The 23,771-nt window shown below is 41.5% G+C and overlaps 1 protein-coding gene and 1 long non-coding RNA gene across 2 annotated transcripts in view; both read left to right on the top strand.

Annotated features, from left to right (window-relative positions):
• Window positions 1-23,771, top strand: part of LOC117041753 — a 47,466-nt gene that overhangs the window by 18,821 nt on the left and 4,874 nt on the right. Inside the window, exons 3-8 of the mRNA XM_033140899.1 lie at window positions 8,641-8,697; window positions 9,141-9,263; window positions 17,873-17,954; window positions 18,058-18,338; window positions 20,258-20,380; window positions 22,714-22,770. Coding sequence (XP_032996790.1) covers window positions 8,641-8,697; window positions 9,141-9,263; window positions 17,873-17,954; window positions 18,058-18,338; window positions 20,258-20,380; window positions 22,714-22,770 — 723 coding nt within the window. The remainder of the gene's footprint in view (window positions 1-8,640; window positions 8,698-9,140; window positions 9,264-17,872; window positions 17,955-18,057; window positions 18,339-20,257; window positions 20,381-22,713; window positions 22,771-23,771) is intronic.
• On the top strand, window positions 4,049-7,230 carry LOC117051289. The gene is made up of 3 exons (XR_004427171.1): window positions 4,049-4,121; window positions 5,158-5,390; window positions 7,167-7,230. It is a non-coding gene; the product is annotated as an uncharacterized LOC117051289 (long non-coding RNA).

Genomic DNA, 23,771 nt, shown 5'->3' with positions numbered 1-23,771 from the left:
TTCCGAAATGTTCCATAACCAAGGCGCGGCTTCCAATTGGTTGCAGGAGCTTCCTGCCCACAAGCGGAAGCCACATCAGACATTCGGCTTCCAAAAAACATTTTGCAAACCGGAGCATTTCCTTCCGGGTTTTCAGTGTTCAGGAGCTGAAACGTTCCAAAACGGAGGCGTTCGGGATCCGAGGTTTGACTGTACAGCTGATTTAACAATATAGTACAATGTAATACAACGTGATGCAGTGTAAAATGAATTAACAAGAATGTGTTCTATGCCGAATTAAGAGTCGTCACATATTTTAAGCTTCATGTGTGTGTTCCAAGTATAGCAGACTATCAAATCTTGTCATGTGTGCGTTTGGCGCTTTAATCAAATGGATCAGAGTTGTCACCACTGCACTGTCCCCAAATCTTCCCAAGCTGCTTTTTAAGACTAGGTTGTAGGGCAGGATGTAATTCAATGCTACAACTGGACAAATTTGTAGGAGGGACAATACTTAATGCAATTCATGGTTCTCTGCCGCATAGTCTGCAGGTACTGCTCTCGCTGTCCTTCTCCTCTTGCTCAGCATGCTGGAATTTGCAATCACTGTTTCCTTAGCACATCTTGGGTTGAAGGCAGCCAGCAACAACATGGTAAGCATTTCAATATCTTTTTTCAAGTTTTAAGAGGAACATTCTTAAAAGCCCAAGGAGAAGATGGTACGGAGAATATATTTATTTGTGGATATAAATAGCCTCCTTTAATCTTTAGGGGTATTCCATCATAGATGCTGGGCCTGGATCCTGAGTCTGATGCAGCCTAGAACAGCTTTCTTCAACACTGGGCCCCCAGATGTTGTTGAACTCCATCTCCCATGCAGGGGTGAAACTAGGCTTTATTTCACCCAAGTCAAAGACCCAGTTTGGTGCACACCCCTATGCACATTTGTGTACAAACACACACACACACACACACAGGCCGGGAGCCTCAATTGTGCCCCTCTGAAGGCTTCACCTGGGGCAAAGAACCCAACGAGTCCCATCCTGTCCCCCATAGCTACAGCTCTGTCCCATCAGCAATGACTACTGGCTAAGCTGGCTGGGGATGGTGTGTTGTGTAGACCAACAACAACTGAGAATCTAAGTTTGATGAGCACTGTTCTAGAAAGCCCCCCAATCTTTATATAATTTTATAAAAGGCAGCAAAAAGTCAAGAAGACCTCTGGCCCTTCACATCTCAGGTGTTTCTGCTTTCATTGTTGTCTCAAGCTCAATGTGCTGAAGATGAAGTTTCTCTTCTTTCTTCCCAAGGCCTCCTTGCTTTGTATAAATTCCTAGTACATTGACAATTGACATATTTTATATAGTAGATTGATTTTGTTTGTCTTTCAGGCCACAACTGCATTGCCACATGATGGAAGTCCTGCTGAAGGCAACCCTGACCCTGTGGTCTATGATGGTACATATTCTTCCCACAATTTAAAAGTTTAGTAAAGAGCCTAAGATGGAGGTTTTTGGTGAACTCTCATGAAGAATCCAGCAGCCTCAAAATTAAAACATGACCAGTTTCCCAACATTTTTGCAATCTGTGACTACAACTTTTGTCAGCTACTTGGAGAACATAGTTAATTGAGTGGTATAAAAATGCAAAAATAAAACAATAAAATGAAATAAACGAATATGAAGGGGCAACCACATTGAAAGTCTTGCTCTAAGTTTCTGTGGAATGGGCTTCTCGTATTCTAGGGACTTGAAGAAAAAAACTCTCTTCCATTAGTCTCTAGAGCCTTCCTTATCATATAGTAGCATCTTACCATGCTTGCTCAGGGCATGAGTCTCAATGTACATTGTAATGATGGGTGCCAATCTGAACTTTTTGTGGTTTATTTCTGTGGCTCATGGCATCAATGAAGTTGGCAAAACCTGGTATCAAAAAGGCCCCCATTATGAACTATCTTGACTCAGGTAGGAGTCTTTATCTTAAATGTGACCTGGAAAACATGAGTAAATATCATGATCTCCTAATACTTAATGTAAAGGACACAGAGAGGGTTACAACAATTAAAACACAACATTATAACATTTTAAAACAATTTACAGTCACAAAAATAAGATGAGTCCTTAGCGTCATGGGGTGGGGAGAACGATCATGCAACTACCTTTTAAGTTATTCCAGGATATAGGTTTGGAAGGGGATATCTTCCAGCGAGCAAACTGCTTAATGAATGGAATTCTGTTCCCTACCATGCCAATCTCTGTAAGCTGTAATCATTAATGTTTGGCAATTTTAAACATCACCTCGTGCCTATGTGTAGTTATTTTCTCCCACATACCACAATGAGATTTGTGCTGAATATGGAAGTTAAATCAGCTAATGTCAAAGATCACACAAATAAATAAAGTAGCACTCCAGTCTCAATCACTATTTGTGCAGTGACGGAGACTGGAATCCTTATACTGTACGAAGTTGCCTCTTTGTCTCTAGGGCAAAATACTAAGTTAAGAAAGAAGAGTTAAAAGGCTCTTCTTCAACTCTTTGGAAGAACTGCTGTGAAAAACTGGGGGGGGGAGTGTTTACTGTCTGCTTGTGTCAGTTCCTTTTATTGAGAACTGTGAATAAGTATTTTAATAAACATTCTTTTGAAGAAGCTGGGCCTTAAAGATCCTGCAGATGATGGGAGATCATTCTTCAGATATGGTTCAATAAGAAATGCCTGACATTGAAATGTTAAAACAGGGGGACTCCAGAGTTATGACTTAAAGCTTTACTGGGAATGAAGCTAGCCCAATTTGAAACTGTGAAGCACATTAGGAACATAGATGAAAATGGGGGCATTTCTCACTCCCCACCAACTGACCCTCCTCAACCCCCATCCCCCTCCTCCACAGAGCATTTCCTATCAGAAGAAAGCTAAGTGCCACCGCCACCACCACACCAATGAGACACAGCACACACACACCCCACCGTCCTGAGAAAACCCCTTAACCTTGATTTTATTTTATTTTATTTTATTCTTCAGTAGATGGACAAATAGAAAAACACACACTTATAAATAAATTTTAGAAAGGGGCAAGATTAGACAAAACATCTTTTAAAAAATCAAAAATTATGCTCCTCTCCATTCTCTTCCCACTACCCTCTGCTTGCCCCTCAGAGCTGGGGTGTCACATCGGGTTGGGCCTCAGTGGCGGCAGCCTCCCCCCTTCCACGCTCCACCAGCAGCTGCTTCAAGATGCCCAAGGGAGGAGGTTCACAGCAGCAGCCATGGAGACCCCATGGAGAGGCAACAGGAAGCTCCCTCACAGCTGCTGCCGCCATTGTCATCACTCAGTACAAGCGTCGGCTCATCCTCCGTCCCTGAGCTCAGTGTTGGCGATGCTGGTGGGAAAAATAGGGACTTTCTGGGATCAAATCAGAAGCTGGGATAGCTTTCATAATTCCAGCACTGCCCCTGGACACTTTGAGGGTATGAATACTGGGGAATTGTCATAGCTTTTGTTGATAGGTTTCTGATATGCGCTTCCCATATTTTTCAACAAAAGCACATAACGCACAGTCAAACATTGAAGTGATGCATGAAAGTTTTTGATATAACACGTTTCAGTACAGGCCTGAGGGTCGTCTAAAGCGTTAAACAATGGTGGGTACATCAATATCGGATTTTTGAGAGTATGTGATAAGCGTTGGCTGATGATTAAACAAAGAACCTTCAGGTGCTTAATACACATGCTAATACAGTATTTTGAGCATATCAGTGGTAGATTGTGAACATGCATTCATGTCTCATAAGAGGAACTCAGTATTTCTAGAATCATCTAATGTGAGTTTCAGCACCTTTGTTGGCCCCCAACTACAGGTTGAGCAAGAAGATTTAGTAAAATGGTGGTTGAGAAAAGGACATTGCCATGCTGACAACACTTCCTGTTTCTTCCTGTACTGGGGAGTTACACATATCCACTGAGAAATTACATACAATAGGACCCTCCCTTTTCCTGTGACAGTAAATTTCTTTTCACTGTTTTTAATACTGATTTTTAAATTGTTAGAACCCACCCTGGGCCTGCTGCAGAAGGGTAGGTAATGCATCTAATAACCACAACATCAACAGCACACGGAGAATATCGTAAAAAGCATTTTTGAAGGTATGTCATGTGTAATATTGCATCTGAGTAATACCTGACTTCATTGATCATAACTCTATTTGTAGTTACAAATTTGATTAAGGACTGCAGTGAGCTCAATAGTTTTATGTACCTAATGCAAGTTTGCAGATACTCAGGATGGTTGGTTGGATAAACTAATTTGTAAGAAGAGTATGGCCTAAATTGAAAAAAAAACCCATCCCACTTCCTGTCTTCTAACTATGAGCATACTTTTAATACCTTATCACTTTGAGGAGAGGTTATCACATCAGGGAGTGTAATGTAAGTATATTGGATATGCGTTAAGGTGTATTTGGGGAAAGTAGTTAATTTGAACCAGGGTTCATCTCTGAAAGACTTGAAGGAATAACCACATCCTTCTGACCACATGCAAAGAGGTTTCCCTCCACCAGAGGCAGATTTGGGGTAGTGCGATTGGTTCAGCCGTCCTGGGTGCTGGTGCCATAGGGACACTGCAAAAAGGATATAGAACAGAACACAAAAGGTAGGGGATGCTGAATTTTAGCACCACACAGGGCTCTGCTGAAATTTGAGAGCCCGAAGCCCTCATTCCTAAATAATCAGAACCTATTCAAAGAAGGAACTTCTGTCCTTATTGGAGTTTGTGGCAGGTTTGAGTCATATGCTACTTCTGTATGTTTTGCTAGAATTGGTGCTATCAGTGCTTGCTAAGCTAGGTATTAGAAGTTTGAGAGCTGTGTTGGTTATGGATTGAGTGCTGAAATGAAAGGGTCAGTTTTCACCACTTGCCGTACCCCTGGTAATGTTTTATTGGATAAGTTTGAAATCTGACACATTCATCAGGTAGATCATATTTGCCATGGTTAGCATCATTGCCTCATCAGGTATCATCTTGAGGATGATCATGGCAGGCTTTTTTGTTTGTTTGTTTGTTTGTTTGTTCACTTTTTGCAACTCACCTTAACTAAAGGGATATTCCCATACGCCTTTAATGTTGTTTTTTCCTAATACAAGGGAGAGGTTTTCACTTGTTTATATGGGTTGTTTCTTGCAGACATCTTAGTTACGGCAACAGAGCCTGCGAGGATGTCTAATGGAGCAGTTGTGTTAATTCCCTCAAACGTTGCTGGTGTATACCAAGCAGGCCAGAATTTCCCTGGTCCCCAACCGGCAGGAACAGTGCACTGTGTACAATATGCAGGACAACAGTATGGAAGTCCCAACAACCAAGAAAATCAAGGCGGGTTGTTGAATAAACTCCGTAAAGCCGAGACCAAGCCTCTTGGGGTAAGTGTGTTTGATATGTTCAGGTCCATTGTGTGGTGGTACATTTCCTGCCAAGAGAGAAGGAAGGACTAAACTGATCCACAGGGTTTTCTTAACAGGTTACTACCCAGCAATGGATCAGCCAGATTTGTTAGTGATATTTCAAGGCTTTTGACATATCTGACTGGGCAACTGACACCCTAATGTGCAGGAACACTGAAATTTTCAGGGTTCTTCCTGATGATATTGGTCTCTGATGGTGCAAGGCACCCATTGCACTCACCACGTCAAAGCTGTGAATGTTTAGTTTTCTAAAAGGTTCCTCACAAAGAGACAGAAAGAGATGGAGTAGACAGAAATTAAGAACAGCTGGCTTCTCCTGACTCCCTTTCTTCTCTTTCTTTATGCCTCTTCTTAGCAGCTAATTTAGGAATATTCACATTGCTTAACTGATTCAGGAGTGGGAAGGAGCAGAGGGTCACCAAAGCTTCGATCCAATGGACACTTACTTTGAAATACATTTCAGTTAATACAATGAGACTTACTTCTGATTAGGCAGTAGAGATTTCCAGTGGTGGCCCCAGGTTTTGGAACTCCTTAACTGTTGGCATCCCCAAGTCCACCAGAATCCCATCTCTCTCTCTTTGGAAAGTAGCTTTAGGTGGTTTTAAGATAGGCAATGTTATTCAGCTGTGGGGAATTTTTTTTTTTTACTGCTTTTTGAAAAATGAACTGTTTTTTCTAGCAGGAGTGGCTAACTTGTGGCTCTCTGGATGCCGCTAGACTCCAACTCCCATCAAATTGGCCCATTGCCCATGGTGGCTGGGACTGATGGGAGGTGGGGTGGGTCCATCAATATCTGAAGGGTCACAGGTTAGCCCCCTCTGTTTCATAGATTTTTTTGAAAAATAGAATACTCTGGAGTTTCAGGGGTGTTGTTTTGTTCTCCTACAATTGATGTACTATATAAGCACCTTGGAGGAAATTAAACAAATGAGGTAGAAGATACATTTTGTTTGCACTTTGCTGCAAACCTACCTAATTTGCATTTTCTGAAACAATATAAGAACCAAAACACCTCTATCCTTATAAAGTCACGCTTCTCTGAATTTTGTGATACAGTTTTCGAATAAAAAAGTGTAGAGAATATGTATATTAGGGGAAAGTACACATAAAATACATCTATCAGTGAAGAGAATATACAAATAACATAACACACAATAGGAGACAGTCATGCCAAAATCCTGACAAAATTTCATGGAAATTTGGCAAATTGATCTAGGGGTGGACAAATGTGACTCTCAGTTTCTCATTATTCTAGTCTTAATAAAGAGAAACTGATAGAAACTGACATTGTCCTATTCGTTCACCCCTAGTAGATGTGCACAGGATTACTATGTAAAAGATATAAATGGAGATAGACAATGGAGGGGGAGAGACAGTCAGAGAAATCTTATGGAGAGATCTCACAAGAGCTCCCCAGACTTGATAAGCCAGTCAGAGAGCTTTTAAGCTTTTAAGCTCTCTGCCTTGTGTGTGTTTAATTTGTGCAATTTCAACCGGCCAGCCTTCAACCATGTAAAGTTAAAATCACACCTGTTAAATGTGTGCAAGTTGTGCATCAACTGTTTGTGCAATGGGGTGACAGCCAGGGGAAGGGATATGCATACAACCTAAGGACCTGAGATGTCCTTGGCTATTTCTTTCTTCTTCTTCTTCTTTGCATGTCTTTTGTTTTTTCACCTGTATCAGGACTGAGGGCGCCATTTGATTTTTGTCTGCACTTTTTTCTCACAGGCAATCCAGATCTTAACTGGAGTGATCTTGATTGGCTTGGGGGTTATCTCATTTTTTACTACTGCTCCAGATTACGATATTTTGCCTCTTCTTGCGGGCTATCCATTCTGGGGTGGAATGTTTGTAAGTATTCTTTGCCCATCAGAACAATGCTCATGGCTGTGACTTTGATACCAACAACAACAAATTTATTATTTATATGCCTTCCATCTGACTGGGTTGCCACTCTAGCCGCTCCGAGTGGCTTCCAACAAGTTATAAAACCACAGTACAATTATCAAACATTTAAAGCTTCCCTGTATAGGGCTGACTTCAGATGTCTTCTAAAAGTCAGGTAGTTGTTTATTTCCTTGACATCTGACGGGAGGGCATGACTACTGAGAAGGCTCTCTGCCTAGTTCTCTGTAACCTCACTTCTTTCAGAAACCCCTTGGAGCTGGACCTCAGTGTCCTGGCTGGGCAGTGGAGATGCTCCTTGGAGGAGATTTACCTTAGAACGTCTATTCAGTGGTTGGTTTTTTGGTGTGCAGACACCTAACAGCAGGTAAACAAGCCAATGTCACTCTCTACTTTATTTCTGTGAAGTGGAATAGGAATAGAATTATTGTGAACTGAAAAGAAATCAAATAATGTCAGTTGCCCTAAGATATAGATATAGGAATGAATGGAAGTTCTGAATACATATGCAAGTTCCACTCTCCCATCATCACAACCCTGGGGAGAGCTATGCATATATGTAGTGGCTTTGTTCCCAATGGCTGGGGTCACCAAGAGCAGGAAATGGGTTGGTCCTGCAGTACAGGCATCGCAAAAGCACTTGCATAATACTGTCGTGTAAAATTGAAGTCTGTGCCTTTGAATTTTGCGGAGAAACTAGGGTGCTGGTGGAGGAGGTCGATATAAAGTGTGTCTTTCACCTTTGGTGGCCTGTCTCCCATTGGCATGCATTTGTTTTAAACTGTAACTGTCAATGCATTTATTTGCACACATACAAATGCAAACTTATTAAATATTCAGTCCCTTTCTCTGTACTTTCCTTTTCCCTTGAGAGGCACTTTCCTAGTCTGGCTAAGCATGCAGACTAGAAAGAAGCCTCTTCAAAACCATGATCTGGCTAGACTGAGCTAAATGTTCTCTAGAGGGCTCTCCAAAGGAAAGCAGAATTTTCAAAACTTAAATTGCTTCCAAAAAAAACAGTGCTTTTTAGAAAAGGGGAGGAGGCAGGAAGCCAGTGAGGAGAACACAGGCAATCACTTTACAGCAATGGTGCTAACTTCCCTGAATTAATTGTCCCAGTACAACTGGTTTAATCAAAGGGGATATTTCTTACATCAGAGCCATACTCACAAGTTAAAAACAAAACAAAACACCTCCTCTTCTGCCATAACATTGTATAGTTGTGAGTAGTTTGGTTTTCCTGTACATTTTAAATGAACCGGAATAAAATGCATTTTCTTCTTTTTCTTTTGGCCAGTTCATTGTTTCTGGATCCCTGGCTGTGTCAGCTGAAAACTACCCAAACAGCACCTTGGTGAGATATAGAACATTTCTCTGTATTCTCTTCTTCTCCATCCGAATGCACAATCTCATAAATGTCCAGTCCTATAAAGCAGGTGTGGGAAAAAATTGAATCTCTACATGTTGCTGAACCACAACATTCATGATGCTTGCTGGGGCTGTTGGGGTTGTAGCTCAGCAACATCTGGAGGGCCACATCTGCAATAAAGCACCAAGGGGTTCGACAATGGGAATCTGGCCACAGGACTCAGACACTTTACTCTCCACATACCAAGGCTGTTATCTGACAGAGGCTCGTTGTTCTTTGCTGCTCTGCAGCGACACCTGGTTAATGTTCACAGAGGAGTACTACAGCTCATCAGGTTAAGAACAATGAATTCCCACCCCTCCAAGAAAGAAAACTTAGCAAAGCTACATTTGTCATTGGTCTCCTGATTCATTGTATCACTCTTTCAGGTGAAAGTGAGTGTGGGAATGAACATCACAAGTGCTGTAATGGCTTTCATTGGCATCGTTCTATACATAGTACAGCTAGCTAAAAATAATAACTTTAAGAGAAATGACCAGGATCGTGCAACGGTAAGTGAACAAGCGAACTGGTGTTAAGTAAGAAAAACGTTGACTTTATAGGCAAGGCCCAAGATAGAGAACATCTGCAAATGGGAAAGAATCATGACCATATCTTGTGTTGGGAAAATATGGGGGTTCCATGCCCTGTACCCTGTGGGTTCAGCCTGAATGGCCAATAAGATCCAGACTCCAATTGTCAGTCAAACAGGACATTTATTTAGGCAATACAAAGCTGGTGCGATGCAGCCTCAACCAGCACCCCAGATATGATAAAAGCACAAGCATTTATACAAGCAAAGAGGAAGTTACATCCATAAATGGCAGCACTTCCTTCTACTGGCTTCTGTTGGTTTAATCATAGCAACTTTCTTATCTTTCCTTTGTCTTGAACAGTTATAGCAGTAGTTCCTGAGCACGTGCCACCCCGTCCTTCTCTCACGATTCTCTTGCAACCACGACCTTCGCATCCCAACCTTTATTTGCTCTGCCTTTCTCACGCACATTTAAACTTCTGATTCCCCCCCCCCCATAATTTTTGTGACAATACCTTCCCTGCCTTTCTTTGGAACTCATATTCCTAAACTTTACACAGCAATATCTATCATACCTTGCCATTTTAAACTTCTAACCATTTGTTTTACTTTCTTTTTTTCTTTCTTTTTGTATAATTTTTATTAAATTTTCTGTTTTACAGTTTAGAGTATTCATTTAAGCAACCATAAAAAAACCAATGACTTCCCTTCTTCTCTTTCCATGATTAACATAAATCCCTGCATATTTTACATAAACTAAACCGTTCAGCATTCCATTATTACATCCATCAAAACTTATTTACACTGTTGAATTTATCTTAAAGCTGCCCACGTTTTCAAATGTACACAATGGAAAACAAGCGAAGTCCCAACTAAAGAAGAAAGGCAACTTAAACTGATGAAATATGCACAGCTTGCAGACCTAACATATAGAATAAGAGAACAAAAGTAACATATGTTTAAAGAAGATTGGGAAATGTTCATTGAATTGTGTACATTTGTTTTACTTTCTTTTCTACTATCTGCTTATTTTCCTTTCAGCTTATGCACACACAGCATTCATGACACATTCTCAGTGTCATAAGTTTAACTCTTATTTTACACCTTCTCTGCAGTCTTATATTCACCTACAAACATGTGCAAAGGAAAGCCGGATTATCACTAGTCTGATAGTGATTCGGCAGTGGAATTTGCTACCAAGGAGTGTGGTGGAGTCTCCTTCTTTGGAGGTCTTTAAGCAGAGTCTTGACAGCCATCTGTCAGGAATGCTTTGATGGTGTTTCCTGCTTGGCAGGGGGTTGGACTGGATGGCCCTTGTGGTCTCTTCCGATTCTATGATACCACATTGATTTACAATTACAATTTCAGTTACATCTCGCGGGGGCTTTCTTTAGCTCTAAAAATCACATACAGAATAAGCATTAACAATGCAGATTACATCCACGACAGGCAAGAACTGAGCCCAAAAGGGGCTTGTGCCAGCAAGTTGTTCAGTAAGCTGCCCAGTCTAAGACTAGAGGACCAGGCCTCTACTCCTTAAATCAAATTGTTGGGGAAATATTGGGGTTCAATACCCAAACTATTATGCCTTACCATTTTATGTTTGAGGAGGATTTAAAACATTAGGTATCTCGTGTAAGCAGTAGACTCTTTGATCACAAGAATCATTAGAGTCACCACTGTACTGCCCCCAAATCTTCATGAGCTGGGTTTTTTTTAAAACAACAACAACAACACCCAGAATGTGTTTAGCAGTGCACTTTCTAAAGTTGCAACAGAACTAACTGGTAGGAGGGGAAAGTATATAATGCATGTTTCTCTGCTCTGTAGCCCGTAGGTACTGCTCTCGCTGTCTTTCTCCTCTTGTTCAGCATTATGGAATTTGCCATTACTGTTTCCTTAGCATATTTTGGGTGTGAGGCAACCTGCTGTGGCAAGAATGAGGTAAGCATTTGAATATCTGGTTCAATTTTTAAGAGGATCATATTTAAAAGCCCACAGAGAAGATGGTGTGGGGAATATATTTATTTGTGAATGTAAATTGTGTATTTCACTGTGGATGCTGGGTCTGGATCCTGAGTCTGATGCAGTCTAGAACAGCTTTCTTCAACACCAGGTCCCCAGATGTTGTTGAACTTTGACTCTCATCATCCATGGCTACGGGCTATTTTGAGGACATTTTGTGTCTTGTTCAAACAACTCATTTATTCTGCACTTATTTCTCATTTCCCACGAGTAGACAGCAAATTGGTACCTCATGTGGAAATGCGCAGGGACAGCCAACATGGTGCCTCGGATATTTTTGGACTTCGCATCAACCTGACTATTGGTCGTGTTTTCTGGGACTGATGGGAGTTGGAGCCCCTGGTCCAGTGTGACCAGAGTTGGTTCTCCAGTCTTTTCTAGCACTGCTACCTGTAACATTTCTAACTGGATTGAATCTAAGACCTTGTCTAGATTCAAAATATGTGTAGTACCACTGACCCCCTCTTTTTAGCTAATAGGAACTATGTGGTAACCTCAGTCAGACCTGTAAAAATGATGCATAACTTAATTATTAGGACACAAAGCATCACTTAATTATTAGGACACATATCATCACAATTGCCTTCCAATCATGCCGTAACATAGTTTTAAAAATTGTTTAGCATAATCAAGCAGGCTCAGGCCCTTGGCAGTAAAAGTCTTTGGATTATTCCAACATGTTTGGTCGTCCAGTCATAAAAGAAGGGAGACCAGTAGGAGTTCTAATACACTGGAAGAATGAAGGGAAATTGTTTTAATGAAGATTGCAGTGGCAGCCCAGAAAATGATGCTATGATGAAAACAAAGATGATGACAATGAATAAATTTCATATAGGAAATGAATTTTGTGTGTCTCTCAGGCAACAACTGTATCGCCATACCCTGTCTTCAGACAAGATGGAAGTCCCACTGAAGGCAATCCTGATCCTCCAGCCAACAACAACAGTGCATAGTCTTCCCTCAAACCCTCGCGAAGAGGCTAGGATAGAGGTTTTCATTGCTATCTCACTAACAATTCAGCAATCTCAAAAATACAACACGACCCATTTCCTAACATTCTTTGTTATCTGCCCATCTAGGCTATGTGCTGTGACTGCAACTTTGGTATAGGATATTGACAGGGAGAGTAGAACTCCCAAATGGAAGGCACAGACCCCTGGCTTGGGTTCTGCTTACTTCAGGACAGGCATATCCTTCCCTTCTCTCTTTCACTTTACTTTTAGTGCACGGCTATGGCAAATGGCTGCACCTACCCTTCAGGCTTTTCGGTTGTCCGGGATCCTTTTATTCTCCCGATTAAGGTGCATGTGCTGTATGATTTGCAGCATGCTTAAATTTGTAACCTTGCTATCTGAAGTAGCATCCATATAATAATGTCACTTTCATTTCATGTAATAAACTAATCTTCCTTTATTCCTCTGATGTGTGAACGCCATATTGGGCATAAGATCAAGGGCAGAAATACATATTCATAAAGCACACACGTTTTAACTCCAGCAAAAGATTCTAAGCCGCTTGGAAATGTGGTGGACACACATGTGGGTTCAGATGTATACCTCATAAAGGTACCCCTGACCATTAGGTCCAGTCGCAGATGACTCTGGGGTTGTGGTGCTCATCTTGCTTTACTGGCCGAGGGAGCCGGCGTTTGTCCGCAGACAGCTTCCGGGTCATGTGGCCAGCATGACTAAGCCGCTTCTGGCGAACCAGAGCAGCGCACGGAAACACCGTTTACCTTCCTGCTGGAGCGGTCCCTATTTATCTACTTGCACTTTGATGTCCTTTCAAACTGCTAGGTGGGCAGGAGCTGGAACCGAGCAATGGGAGCTCACCCCGTCACAGGGATTCAAACTGTCAAACTTTGTAAAACCTTCTTTTCTGTGTTTAGGGAACAATCACTTCCAGAACATGTGCAAAAGAGTAAAAGAAGATATACTATTGAAGACAGAAGCTATTACCGTATATACTGGAGTATAAGCCGAACCCTTGGCTTATACTCGAGTGAGGTTGGCGGCGGTGGGGGGAGGAGCAGCCCATTTTGGCCACTGATCCCACCAACACTGCCCACCTCACTCGAGTATAAGCTGCTGTCTTCAATAGCTGCTGCTGCTGCTGAGAGAGAGGCTGCTTCCACTCAGCAGCTGATTGCAAGAGATCGGCAAGCCAGATAAGAAACGCTAGCAATAAAGGCTGCCTGGGAGAGGGGAGGTAAAAGCACATGGATCCTCAGGATTTTTGCATTGGGTCACCCCAAATTCACCATCAGCTCACATAGCATGTCCATGGCTACAGCCTGCACCAAAAAAATCACGCATCCACTGTTTTGTGGGGCTGCAATGGCACAAAAACGTTGTATAATAATTTGTCTAATCTCATTTCGGGCTGCTCCTTCCTCCTCCACCACCTTTGCCACTGTTGGCATTTCCCACCCTTGGCTTATACTCGAGTCAATAAGTTTTCCCAGTTTTTGTGCTAAAATTAGGTGCCTCGGCTTATATTCGGGTCGGCTTATACTACTGTTTAGAGCTGTTTACTTAAAGCTACGATAATTATTTTTAGTCATTCCATTTTTAATCTGCTTTCTATTTTTAAGGGGGGGTCTCAAAGTGGTTTACAACCTGTATTAAAACATCAAATAAAACAATCCAGAACAAAACATTACAGAAAAGTCAAATATGAGTATACATTTGAAGTAACTTAATTAACAGGAACCTAAAATTTTATCATAAAGACTTCAAAATAAAACATTACAAAGGTCAACTACAGAAGGCAGATTTATTGCCAGAAGCAAACATTACTAGATATGATATGAATAGCAGCAGATGTCTAGAAGCAGTAAAAGAACTTCCTTATGTTGCAATATTGTACAAAGTATATCTACTGCATAGCTTATCTCTCCCTCATCACCATCCCTTGATAAAAATGAAGGTCACCTTGGGTCAAAATCTAAACTCCAACTCCTACCACTAGACTGGGGGGTTTCCACAGGAAATTGGTGTGTTTCCTGAATTGTTTTTTTCACTCTTCAGCTTTCTCCAGCCAGTGAATAATAAAGTGTCTGTGTACTGTCTTCCTGTGTACTGTTTCTATGAAACTCAGAAACAAACACAAATGTTCAAATTAGCAGGCAAGCACATTACACAATCTGCTTTTTTTCAAAGGTATCCTAGGAACTGTTTCTGTTTCTATGACTGAATGAACAATTGACCGATACAGTAAAATCATCTGGGTTATGTTCTGGGGATAGCTTATATAGGCAGAAACTTGTGTATTCAAATCAACCCAGCACAGGCATCCTTACCTTTTTGGAGCCATGCACCAAACAGGCCTTGTCCCCACCCCCACCCCCCAAGCTTATCAGGCTCTGGGATGCTCTTTGAGATATTGTGGGGCTGTCCAAATTCCTGTAAGATCTTGCGAGAGCATCCCAGAGCCTGGTAAGCAAGGCGGAGAGATTAAAAGCTCTTACCGTGCCAGGAAAAACCTGTGCAAAATAGCTTTAAATTGTGTGATGGGTTTAATTTAATTTGTATGATTTAATTCAACCTGTGTGATTACTTTAATTTAATTTTGTGATTGTGCCTTTAATTTGTGTGATTTCAACTGGACAGCCTTCAATTGCATAAAGTTGAAATTACAGGTGTTAAATACACATAAGTTGCCATTTTACTGTACAAGTTATACAAAGCAATCAGCTGAGGCATTTTCCATCAAAGAGCAACTCTGAACACAGAACATTGAGTAGTAGACATGTTCAAGTTTTTATCCAAGCACACAAATACTCCAAGCAAAGACAGGGGCTGCCCCCCCCCCACAAAAAAGTCCTTAAGAAAATTCAGCAGCATTTAGCATGAATTTCTGGGTATTCAATTTTGCCCAATTTACACATTTTTGCAAAGCACAACTTCCCCAAATACAAGGCATTTGTGTATGCTTTCACTAATTTATGGATATATATATTTTTTGCATGCCTTACCCCAGGACATGTATTTTGTACACATTACGTGACTGGAAGACTGCATTACAAAATTCAGAGATGCACACATTTCAAAGGTTTGCATGTTTCATATTACATGCTGTTTCGGAAAAGGCAGATTAGTTAGATTTGCCTATATACGCAAAGTGAACCACATTTCTACCTCATCACTTCCAATCATATTTATATTGAAAGCAATATGGAAAACCTTTTAGGAAAAAAGGTGCCGGTACTCACCATGAAGTTGTTACAGTAAGTGCCACACTTTTAACATTTGGGGGAAACGGTGCTGGTACTGTGTACCATTGAGTACCCCCAGGGGAAAGCACTGCTTGAAAGTCTTCTCATTCCTCCCTGCAAATCCATTTTGCAACGGCGATACTATAGCTGAGGCAGCTTCACCTTTTTTCCAGACTTTGTTTAGGGCAGCAATGGGTTAACCTGTCTTTCAGCTATGCTATAATATAGTCTCAGAAATAAAGTACGCTGTCCCCTTGGCAAAGTGTGATGTCTCCTCCCACCTACAAAGATATTACCCTCCATTTGTTATGTCTATCTAAAGTTGCCCAGTTAAACTGGGATGTCTGCTGGTTAAGTCTGATGCCGATTACTTCCTGATGAGATTTCTGACACACTGAGAGACTGAGAAAGAGTGAATGAAGCAGGGCAACGAAAGTACATTTACAGGTAATTAACTTTATTTGGGGCTGGTGCTTAATTGATCCAAGACACATCTTTGAAAAGGATACTGGTGTCCTCTCAAAGAGCCACAGAGGGCTTTCCCCTTACTTTTGAATAACCAGAACCCATTTTAAGGGCAGGTGGCATGGGAATCCTGAGTCTTTTACATAAGAAAGTGCCATTTGGCTTAGGATTCCCTTTCTTGCCACCCTGGAGGGACAAGCTTACCTAGGACTTCCTTGACTGGGAATCAACCTCCTGATTATTGGTATTATCCTGATAATCAGGGCACCCTGATTATTGGGAGTGATGTGGGTTTCTCATCAGTGGCGCCTGGACAGGCCACCCAGAATCAACAACCACCTTACCACTGGTGGTAGGCCCAAGAGCCCCACCTCCACAGGGCCCACTACCAGGGGACCCCTTCCGTCATGGCATCTGGCTGAGCTGGCTTTGCAACAGGCATTATGTGTATTTTATGTGTGTTTTATGGAACTGAAGAGAGCGAAGAACTATGAATCATGGGGAGAGTGTGTGTATGAACTTAAGAGTGCTTAGTCTATTTTTTTAGTTGCTATTTTGTTAATGTTGTTAATATTGCTTAACAATATTAGATTACAAATGCTGCCTTGATTTGTTAATCCTATAATGGGACTTGTGATGTTTAGCTTTTTTGAGTTGTTGTGTTGTTAACAGTGGCAGTGAAGGATAGGCGTGCCTGGCGTGCTCTGGTCCATGGGGTCACGAAGAGTCGGACACGACTGAACAACAACAACAACAACAATTGTTTCACTGATTATTTGTTAATTATTCTATATGATTTATGTTGTATTTGTGATGTTGGATTACTTTATGTCATGTTTTTTTTACTGATTACTGGAGCCCATGAGCAACTGGAGGCTGCCATCAGCAACATTATTATACCAAAACAAAAAATAATAATAATAAAAAAATCCTTCCAGTAGCACCTTAGCGACCAAGTAAGTTTGCATGCACACGAAAGCTCATACCAAGAACAAACTTAGTTGGTCTCTAAGGTGCTACTGGAATGAATTTTTTATTTTGTTTTGTTTTTATTATACCAATGCTTTATGCCTTCCTTGAGGAATGGGGACCGATCTGGATGCAAGCAGAGAAGGAATGGGTCCCTGCAATGGTGATGTGCAAAAGAACTAAGCCATGTTCCTACAATGCAAAGCCTATGGAAGGAACTACCTACTTAAAGAACCTTAGGCACCTGAGGAGAACTCATGCTTCAGCTGTGCCGCAGCCTGACTACTCATGACAGTCTTCAGTGGAACATCACCCTGACAATGTCAGCAGGAGGGGCCTCTGCCTGAACTAGAGGAAAAGCAAAGGACCACACGGACTCTGAGTAGTTGGACAGTACATATGCCAGCAAAGTATCATGACTTCATTATGGGTTGGTGGTAAAGGCTTAATCCCCCATCAGTGAGTTGAGCGCTTGTTATATCTGACTCCACAATATTCAGAGCCTGGGTCCATTGACTTGTTGGTTTATTTCTGGGAATTGTTTGGGTTGAGAAAGGGAACCTTGTACACAGCATGTAAAAGAAGATTGATTGCAACTGTTCCTCCTTCTATGACTTAGTGCGTGGGATTTATGGCGTATGTGTTTCATCTGGCTTCAGATCTTGTCCTGTTTATCATCTGCTTAATGAAGCAACTATTTGGTGGTTCTCTTGGTGCAGGGGGAACGGGGAGGTGCGACACTGTACAAGGGACTCTCTTAAAACTATTACACTCTCCACTGGCTCTGCTAAAAGACCAGCAACAACCAGCTCCTCTATAATTTTTTTCATTCCTGCTGTTATCGGTAAGACCTCTATAACAAAGAATTTGTGGTTTCTCAGCCCTTTTCTTTTTTGGGTTGTGTCTCTCAGATTGTGGGCCTGGGGGCAGGGACTGTCTTCTCAGAAGCCAAGCAGGCCATTTGTGCTTTTCCCACATGGTTTTATCAAACATGTGAGGGATTTGTATGAACAGATGGAAGGGCCATAGCTCAGTGGAACTTCCACTTTCTGTGTGTAGGGGGAAGTTCGTTATATTTGTCCAAATCTGAGAGAAGGTTGTTTGCTATTTCGATTTGTTTTTGTTGGTTGGTTGGTTTTTGCAGACAATTCAGCTATGACAACAGATCCATTGAGAAGACAAAATGGAATAATAGCATTCATTCTTCCAAATGGAGCCGACATAATTCAGGCAGGCCAGGGGATCCATGCTACTGTTGGGCAACCACCAAGAGTGGCACAATATATAGACGAGCAGCTTGGAAGCAACCAACCTGGGCGGAAGCGTTGGGTGAGGGAACTGGAGAAGAATGTAAAAGTAGAGGCTAAGACTTTAGGGGTAAGTGCAAATGTCATCTGCTCACGTTTCTGTCCCTGGTGATTTCAGTGGTTTACCTACAGGAGCAATTGTCACTTCAACACTTCAAATATGCAACAGGCAGAGCTCTCATATCATGAGCCAGTGTGTTGTAGTGGTTAGAGCATTGAACTAAAGCTAAGGAGCCCCAGGTTGAACCCCCTCACTTAACAATAGAGTTCAGTCACCATTTCCCAGCCTAAACTACTTGACAGGGTTGTTGTGGGGAGAAGATGGAGGGGCAGGGAGAGTCAGGGAAAGCCTAGAGAGAAGCACTTTTCTGATGCTGAATGCCCATGTACAGGGAATGAATGAGGAGCAGCCTACCCTTAACTATATGTTTTTAGGGAAACTCCGAGGATTTTTCTCCTGAGAGCCCCAGGTATACAATGTACCTGCATACCTACCGGTTTGGAGGCAAAACAAGATAACCCCCAATTAAGGAAGTGCTTTCTGCATTCTCAATTTTGTCTCCAGGAACGAGGAAGGACATTAAGTTTGTAAATTAAAAGAAAGAAGCAGGTGTTTTTTTTAAGCTCTAAGAAAGTATGGCAAGGTCTTGTGAACTTCTAGGACCCATGGAGCACTGAGGGAAGTGGAGCCAGAGAATGTTGAGATTATCAGATGAAAAATGGTGGAAATAGCTGGCTTGAGCCAATAGCAGAGTCAGGGAGGCTTAAGATTTCTCGTGCCCACCTTCCTAACTACTGCAGCTGGTGGGCTTTTAAGCAGGTCCTCTGTAGTTGTGCTGCCCCACCTCCAGCACAAGGAACCTTCAGAAGGGAATTGCTGCCATGTGCATTATGTGCATGTGCATTTTAATGAGCGGAACAGAGTGAAAGGTTTTGGCTCATGGGGGTGTGGAAAGTGTGTGCATGAACTTAACAGTGCTTAGTTTATTTTTTTAGTTGCTAAAAGAAGCTTCAAACCATCTTCAAAGCCAGACCCACACAAAGCTCATTAGAGCAGCCCATTCTGGGTGTAATCAGGGCATGAGGAACTGAGGGAAGATCTACAGGCTCACTGCTGGCATAGCAATCTAAGCACTGTCTTTTGCAAAGCCAGGTTGTAAAAAGTTGTGTGTTGTTTCTCTTTGAACTCATTTGTCACTTTTTGTATTTCAGCTGAATCAGGATTAGGAATGATCTATCTCTCAATTTTTGTTCTCTCGGTTTCTTATTTTCCAGTCTTAAATTCAGTTCCCGCTATTTCTGAAGCAATTTGTGATTTTTTTTTATCTTAAAAAAATCCATGAAAATTGTGAATTGTATGCTGTTTTGACTAACACACATATTTTGACTGGTGTACACATTTTTGCAAGTCTCCTCATGTGTAATACATTTCTCTGTGTTATTTTCACTGATATGTTCATTTTATACACACGCCTTCCCCCAATATATGCATTTTTGTAAACATTATTTGATTGGAGGACTGCATTGCAAAATTCAGAGAAGTGTTTCGACGCCCATGTTGTTTCAGAAAGTGCATTTAAAGCAGTTCCACCTTTAAATATGAACTTAATCAAATTCCTATGCCCCTGTCCTTCAGATTCAGGATTAGGATATCTTGAAAATTGGGTTTCACATTTCTTGGCTCAAATCCGGTTAAGGAGAGGTCCTCTTTTACTTTTGCAGTGATCAAAATACCTCATCTAGCTTTTGTCCAGGTGATATTTCCAGACTGTGGTGAAGAGTAAGCTCATATCAGTTTTATTGGCTTCCTTTAAATATTAATGCACAGTATTGTCGGGATTTGTGCCCAAGGCAGCTAGGAATGATAAGAAATGCAAAAATAAAAATAAAACAGTGAAATGAAAATAGTAGCAAAAACTATCATTCTATATTTCCAGGTCTCTAGGAACAGTTTAAAAATAATATTGTTTGTGTATTTTCTTCCTACAGGCCATCCAGATCATAATTGGATTGATAGAAATTGGCTTTGGGATAGTCTCATTTTTTATTATGGACACATTCTATGTCCCTTTGGCCGATAGTGCACTTTTTCCATGCTGGAGTGGAACATTTGTAAGTAGTATGTTCTGTGCCTCGCATTTAAGAATCCAGCTTGCTAAACTCTGGGACTTGGCAATTTTCAAAAACATTTCCTCATTTGTTCAAGTAAGGAGGCAAGTGATGAAAGTTAACATAAATGAAGAATAGGAGCCCTTTGGATTACAGTGGTACCTCGGGTTAAGAACTTAATTCGTTCTGGAGGTCCGTTCTTAACCTGAAACTGTTCTTAACCTGAGGTACCACTTTAGCTAATGGGGCCTCCCGCTGCCACCGTGCTGCCACCACGCGATTTCTGTTCTCATCCTGAAGCAAAGTTCTAAACCTGAGGTACTATTTCTGGATTAGTGGAGTCTGTAACCTGAAGTGTCTTTAACCTGAGGTACCACTGTATTTTGAAATGCCAGAACATTATTAGGGGTAATCTCTTTCCTTTGCTGTAATGCATTTGAGATGTTTTTCTCTATTTAAGGTGTTTATATGCTACTTATTATTCAACATTTCTGAGAGGTGTACTTAACATTTTTAAAAATAAAATCATTGAAAGAATAAGAATTGAATAGTTACAAAAAATAACTTTTTTACTTTTTATGCTTGTTCTCTTTCTTGTATTGTTAAGGCTATATGTTTCTAGTGGATTTTATTATTATTTTTAAGTGAAGGTTTTGGTCATGATCATACATACTAACTGCAACCTCAATTCTACAAGTCAGTGATGCAGATCTAGAAATTTTTGAATTGGTTCTGGAAAATGTTCCAAGGCAAACTGGGGTAATCTGCATTGGAAAATTTTCAGTTCCGAACAAATGCTTGACATCTAATTTAGCATGCTTATTTTACAGTTGCTTAATAAACAAAACTGAACACTGTATTCTCTTGCATGTATAAGGAAAGGGCCACAGCTCAGTGTCAGAGCATCTGCTTTGCTTGCAGAAAATCCCAGATTCCAGTCTCAGCATCTCCAAGTATGACTAGAGATTCCTATGTTCCTACTGTGTGTAGGGAAATAGAACCATCCATTCACAAGGTGGAGTTATCAGGCTTACTGAAACCCCAAGGTTTGCAGCTGAACAGACTAAGCATGCTGAGTTATCGCAGATTGTTGACTGGCTGTTGCGGGGAAACAACAGGAAACCACATAGGACAGGAAGCGAAATGTCATGGAGGATCAACATGACTGCCTGGGGCTGTGTACACATGGCAGTTTAAAGTGGATTTCATGCATCCCATGCGTGCATATTTTGGGGTGTCATCCGCACTCCCCCCCCTCATTTGTTTCCATTTTTTTCAGGTTAAGAACTTTGCTTCAGGATTAGAACAGAAATCATGCTCTGGTGGTGCAGCGGTAGCGGGAGGCCCCATTAGCTAAAGTGGTGCTTCAGGTTAAGAACAGTTTCAGATTAAGAACGGACCTCCGGAACGAATTAAGTTCTTAACCCGAGGTACCATTGTACAATGGAAAACTTGAATCTCAAAAATAAAAAAATTTGGTTGGAATTCAGAAACTATAAGTTCATTATTGGGTTGCCAGGATGCTGGTAGGAGCATGATTGCCAGTACATAATACATTGATTGTACTAGTTACCAACTGAACTCAGAAACCAGAGCTCAGTTTAAATACCAGAGCTCAGTTTAAATACTGGGATTCACCTTCAAAGTACAATCTGCCCATTTTTATTTTATTTTAAAATGTCTCACTTCCAAAAGGAATTCAAGGAAGATTCCTACTCACACAAACCCTAAGATCACCAGAGGCATTGCCCTCTGGCAAGTCCACCAAGCCTCCTTTCTTACCATCTCTCTAGATAACCTATGAACACTTTTTGTTATTCTAGAAGGTATTTAATGAATAGTTGCTATATTATCTTGCATATTTTAATGCTGATGTGCTTTTAATTTAGCTTGCTATTATATTCATTGTGGGTGCTGTGTTATTTGACTTTGTAAGCTGTGGTGGGATGAGAGATATGCTATTAGAATAAATAAATGCAGAAAGAAACGTAAGATTGAAGGCCAACGTTTATCCCCTTTCAAAGGCAGCCCTAGCTGTCCTTGTGTGGACAAGAAGGGCTGGCCCACTAATGAGGCATGTGAGGCAAACACCTCAGGCAGCAGAATCCATGTGGGCAGCAGATCCTGATCTAGATCTTTGCTCCTGATCTAGATCTTCACTTGCCCCTTCTTCCTTGGCAGGGAGGGGAGACATCCTTTTGTGGTTTGCCTCAGGTGCCAGAATGTTTTGCTGACAAGACTCTCACAGTACTAGGTTTTTCTAAGTAGAGAGTATTTTACTGTAAATTTGAAGTGAATTGATATGCATCTCTCCCCCCTCCCCCTTTTTTTAACAGTTCATTGTTTCCGGATCCATCTCTGTGTCAACTACAAAATATAGGAACCGCTGTTTGGTGAGCTATATACCTTTTTCTCCTCTTCTGTAATATTGGATGTGGCCAGTATTGGTCATAAATTTTGTTTTTCTTATACCACTAGATCAGCCTTCCCCAACTTGGTGCCCTCCAAATGTTAGTAGACTATTCTGCACCAGTACTGCACCATTGACCTTTGGCCATGCTAGCTGGGGCTGATGAAAAAAATTGATTCCAACATCATCTGGAGAGCACCAGGGCTGAATCTATACTCACTCTTTAAACATTCCTAGAATGATGTTTTTGATATTCTAAAACAAAGAAGTATTTGGTTCCTCTGCTTCTGTTTCTGCACAGTCTACCCCAGGGGTCAGCAAGCTTTACCGGGCATGGGCCGGATCACTCCCACGGAGGTCCTCCATGGGCTGGACCGGCGCAGCACAATGCTGGAAATCGCTTCTGCGCATGCCCAGATGCCAAAAATCGCACCTGCGCAGAAGCGATTTCCAGCATCTGGCCATGCGCAAAAGTGATTTCCAGAGCTGCGGAAGAGAGTTTCCTAGTTTAGTGCAGTGCGCAGGGACTCGCCAAGTGGGCGGCTTGGTTCGGGGGTGGTTTGGGGGCCTGTTAAATGGCCTCCGTGGGCCACTTCCGGCCCATGGGCCTTAGGCTGCTGACCCCTGGTCTACCCACTTACTTGACAGGGCGAACTCAGCAGTGTCACCTGGTGTCACATTTTAATAACACATTGTTGATGTTTTAAAAGAATGTCATATGGCTATATGATTATCATAACCCTTTTAAAAACCCATTTTTAGCATTGTAGATGAGTCCCAAGTATGATCAAACTGCTCCAGGGCCATATTCACAGAAGAGTATTCGGCCATAAACTGAACTTCTTTGTAGCGCCGGTCTTCAGCAAATGGTGGGCGGGTGGGGGGCACTGAAAAATGTAGGGAATGGTAAATTGCCCAACACGTTTCATTGGCAACCTTTCTCAGAGACACTGAAACAATAACAAACCATAATTCAAACAAAAA

This window comes from Lacerta agilis, chromosome 1 (assembly GCF_009819535.1).
Source record: "Lacerta agilis isolate rLacAgi1 chromosome 1, rLacAgi1.pri, whole genome shotgun sequence".
Taxonomy (NCBI): Eukaryota; Metazoa; Chordata; class Lepidosauria; order Squamata; family Lacertidae; genus Lacerta; species Lacerta agilis.
Note: the sequence above shows the minus strand (reverse complement) of the source record. Positions and strands in the feature narration are given on the sequence as shown.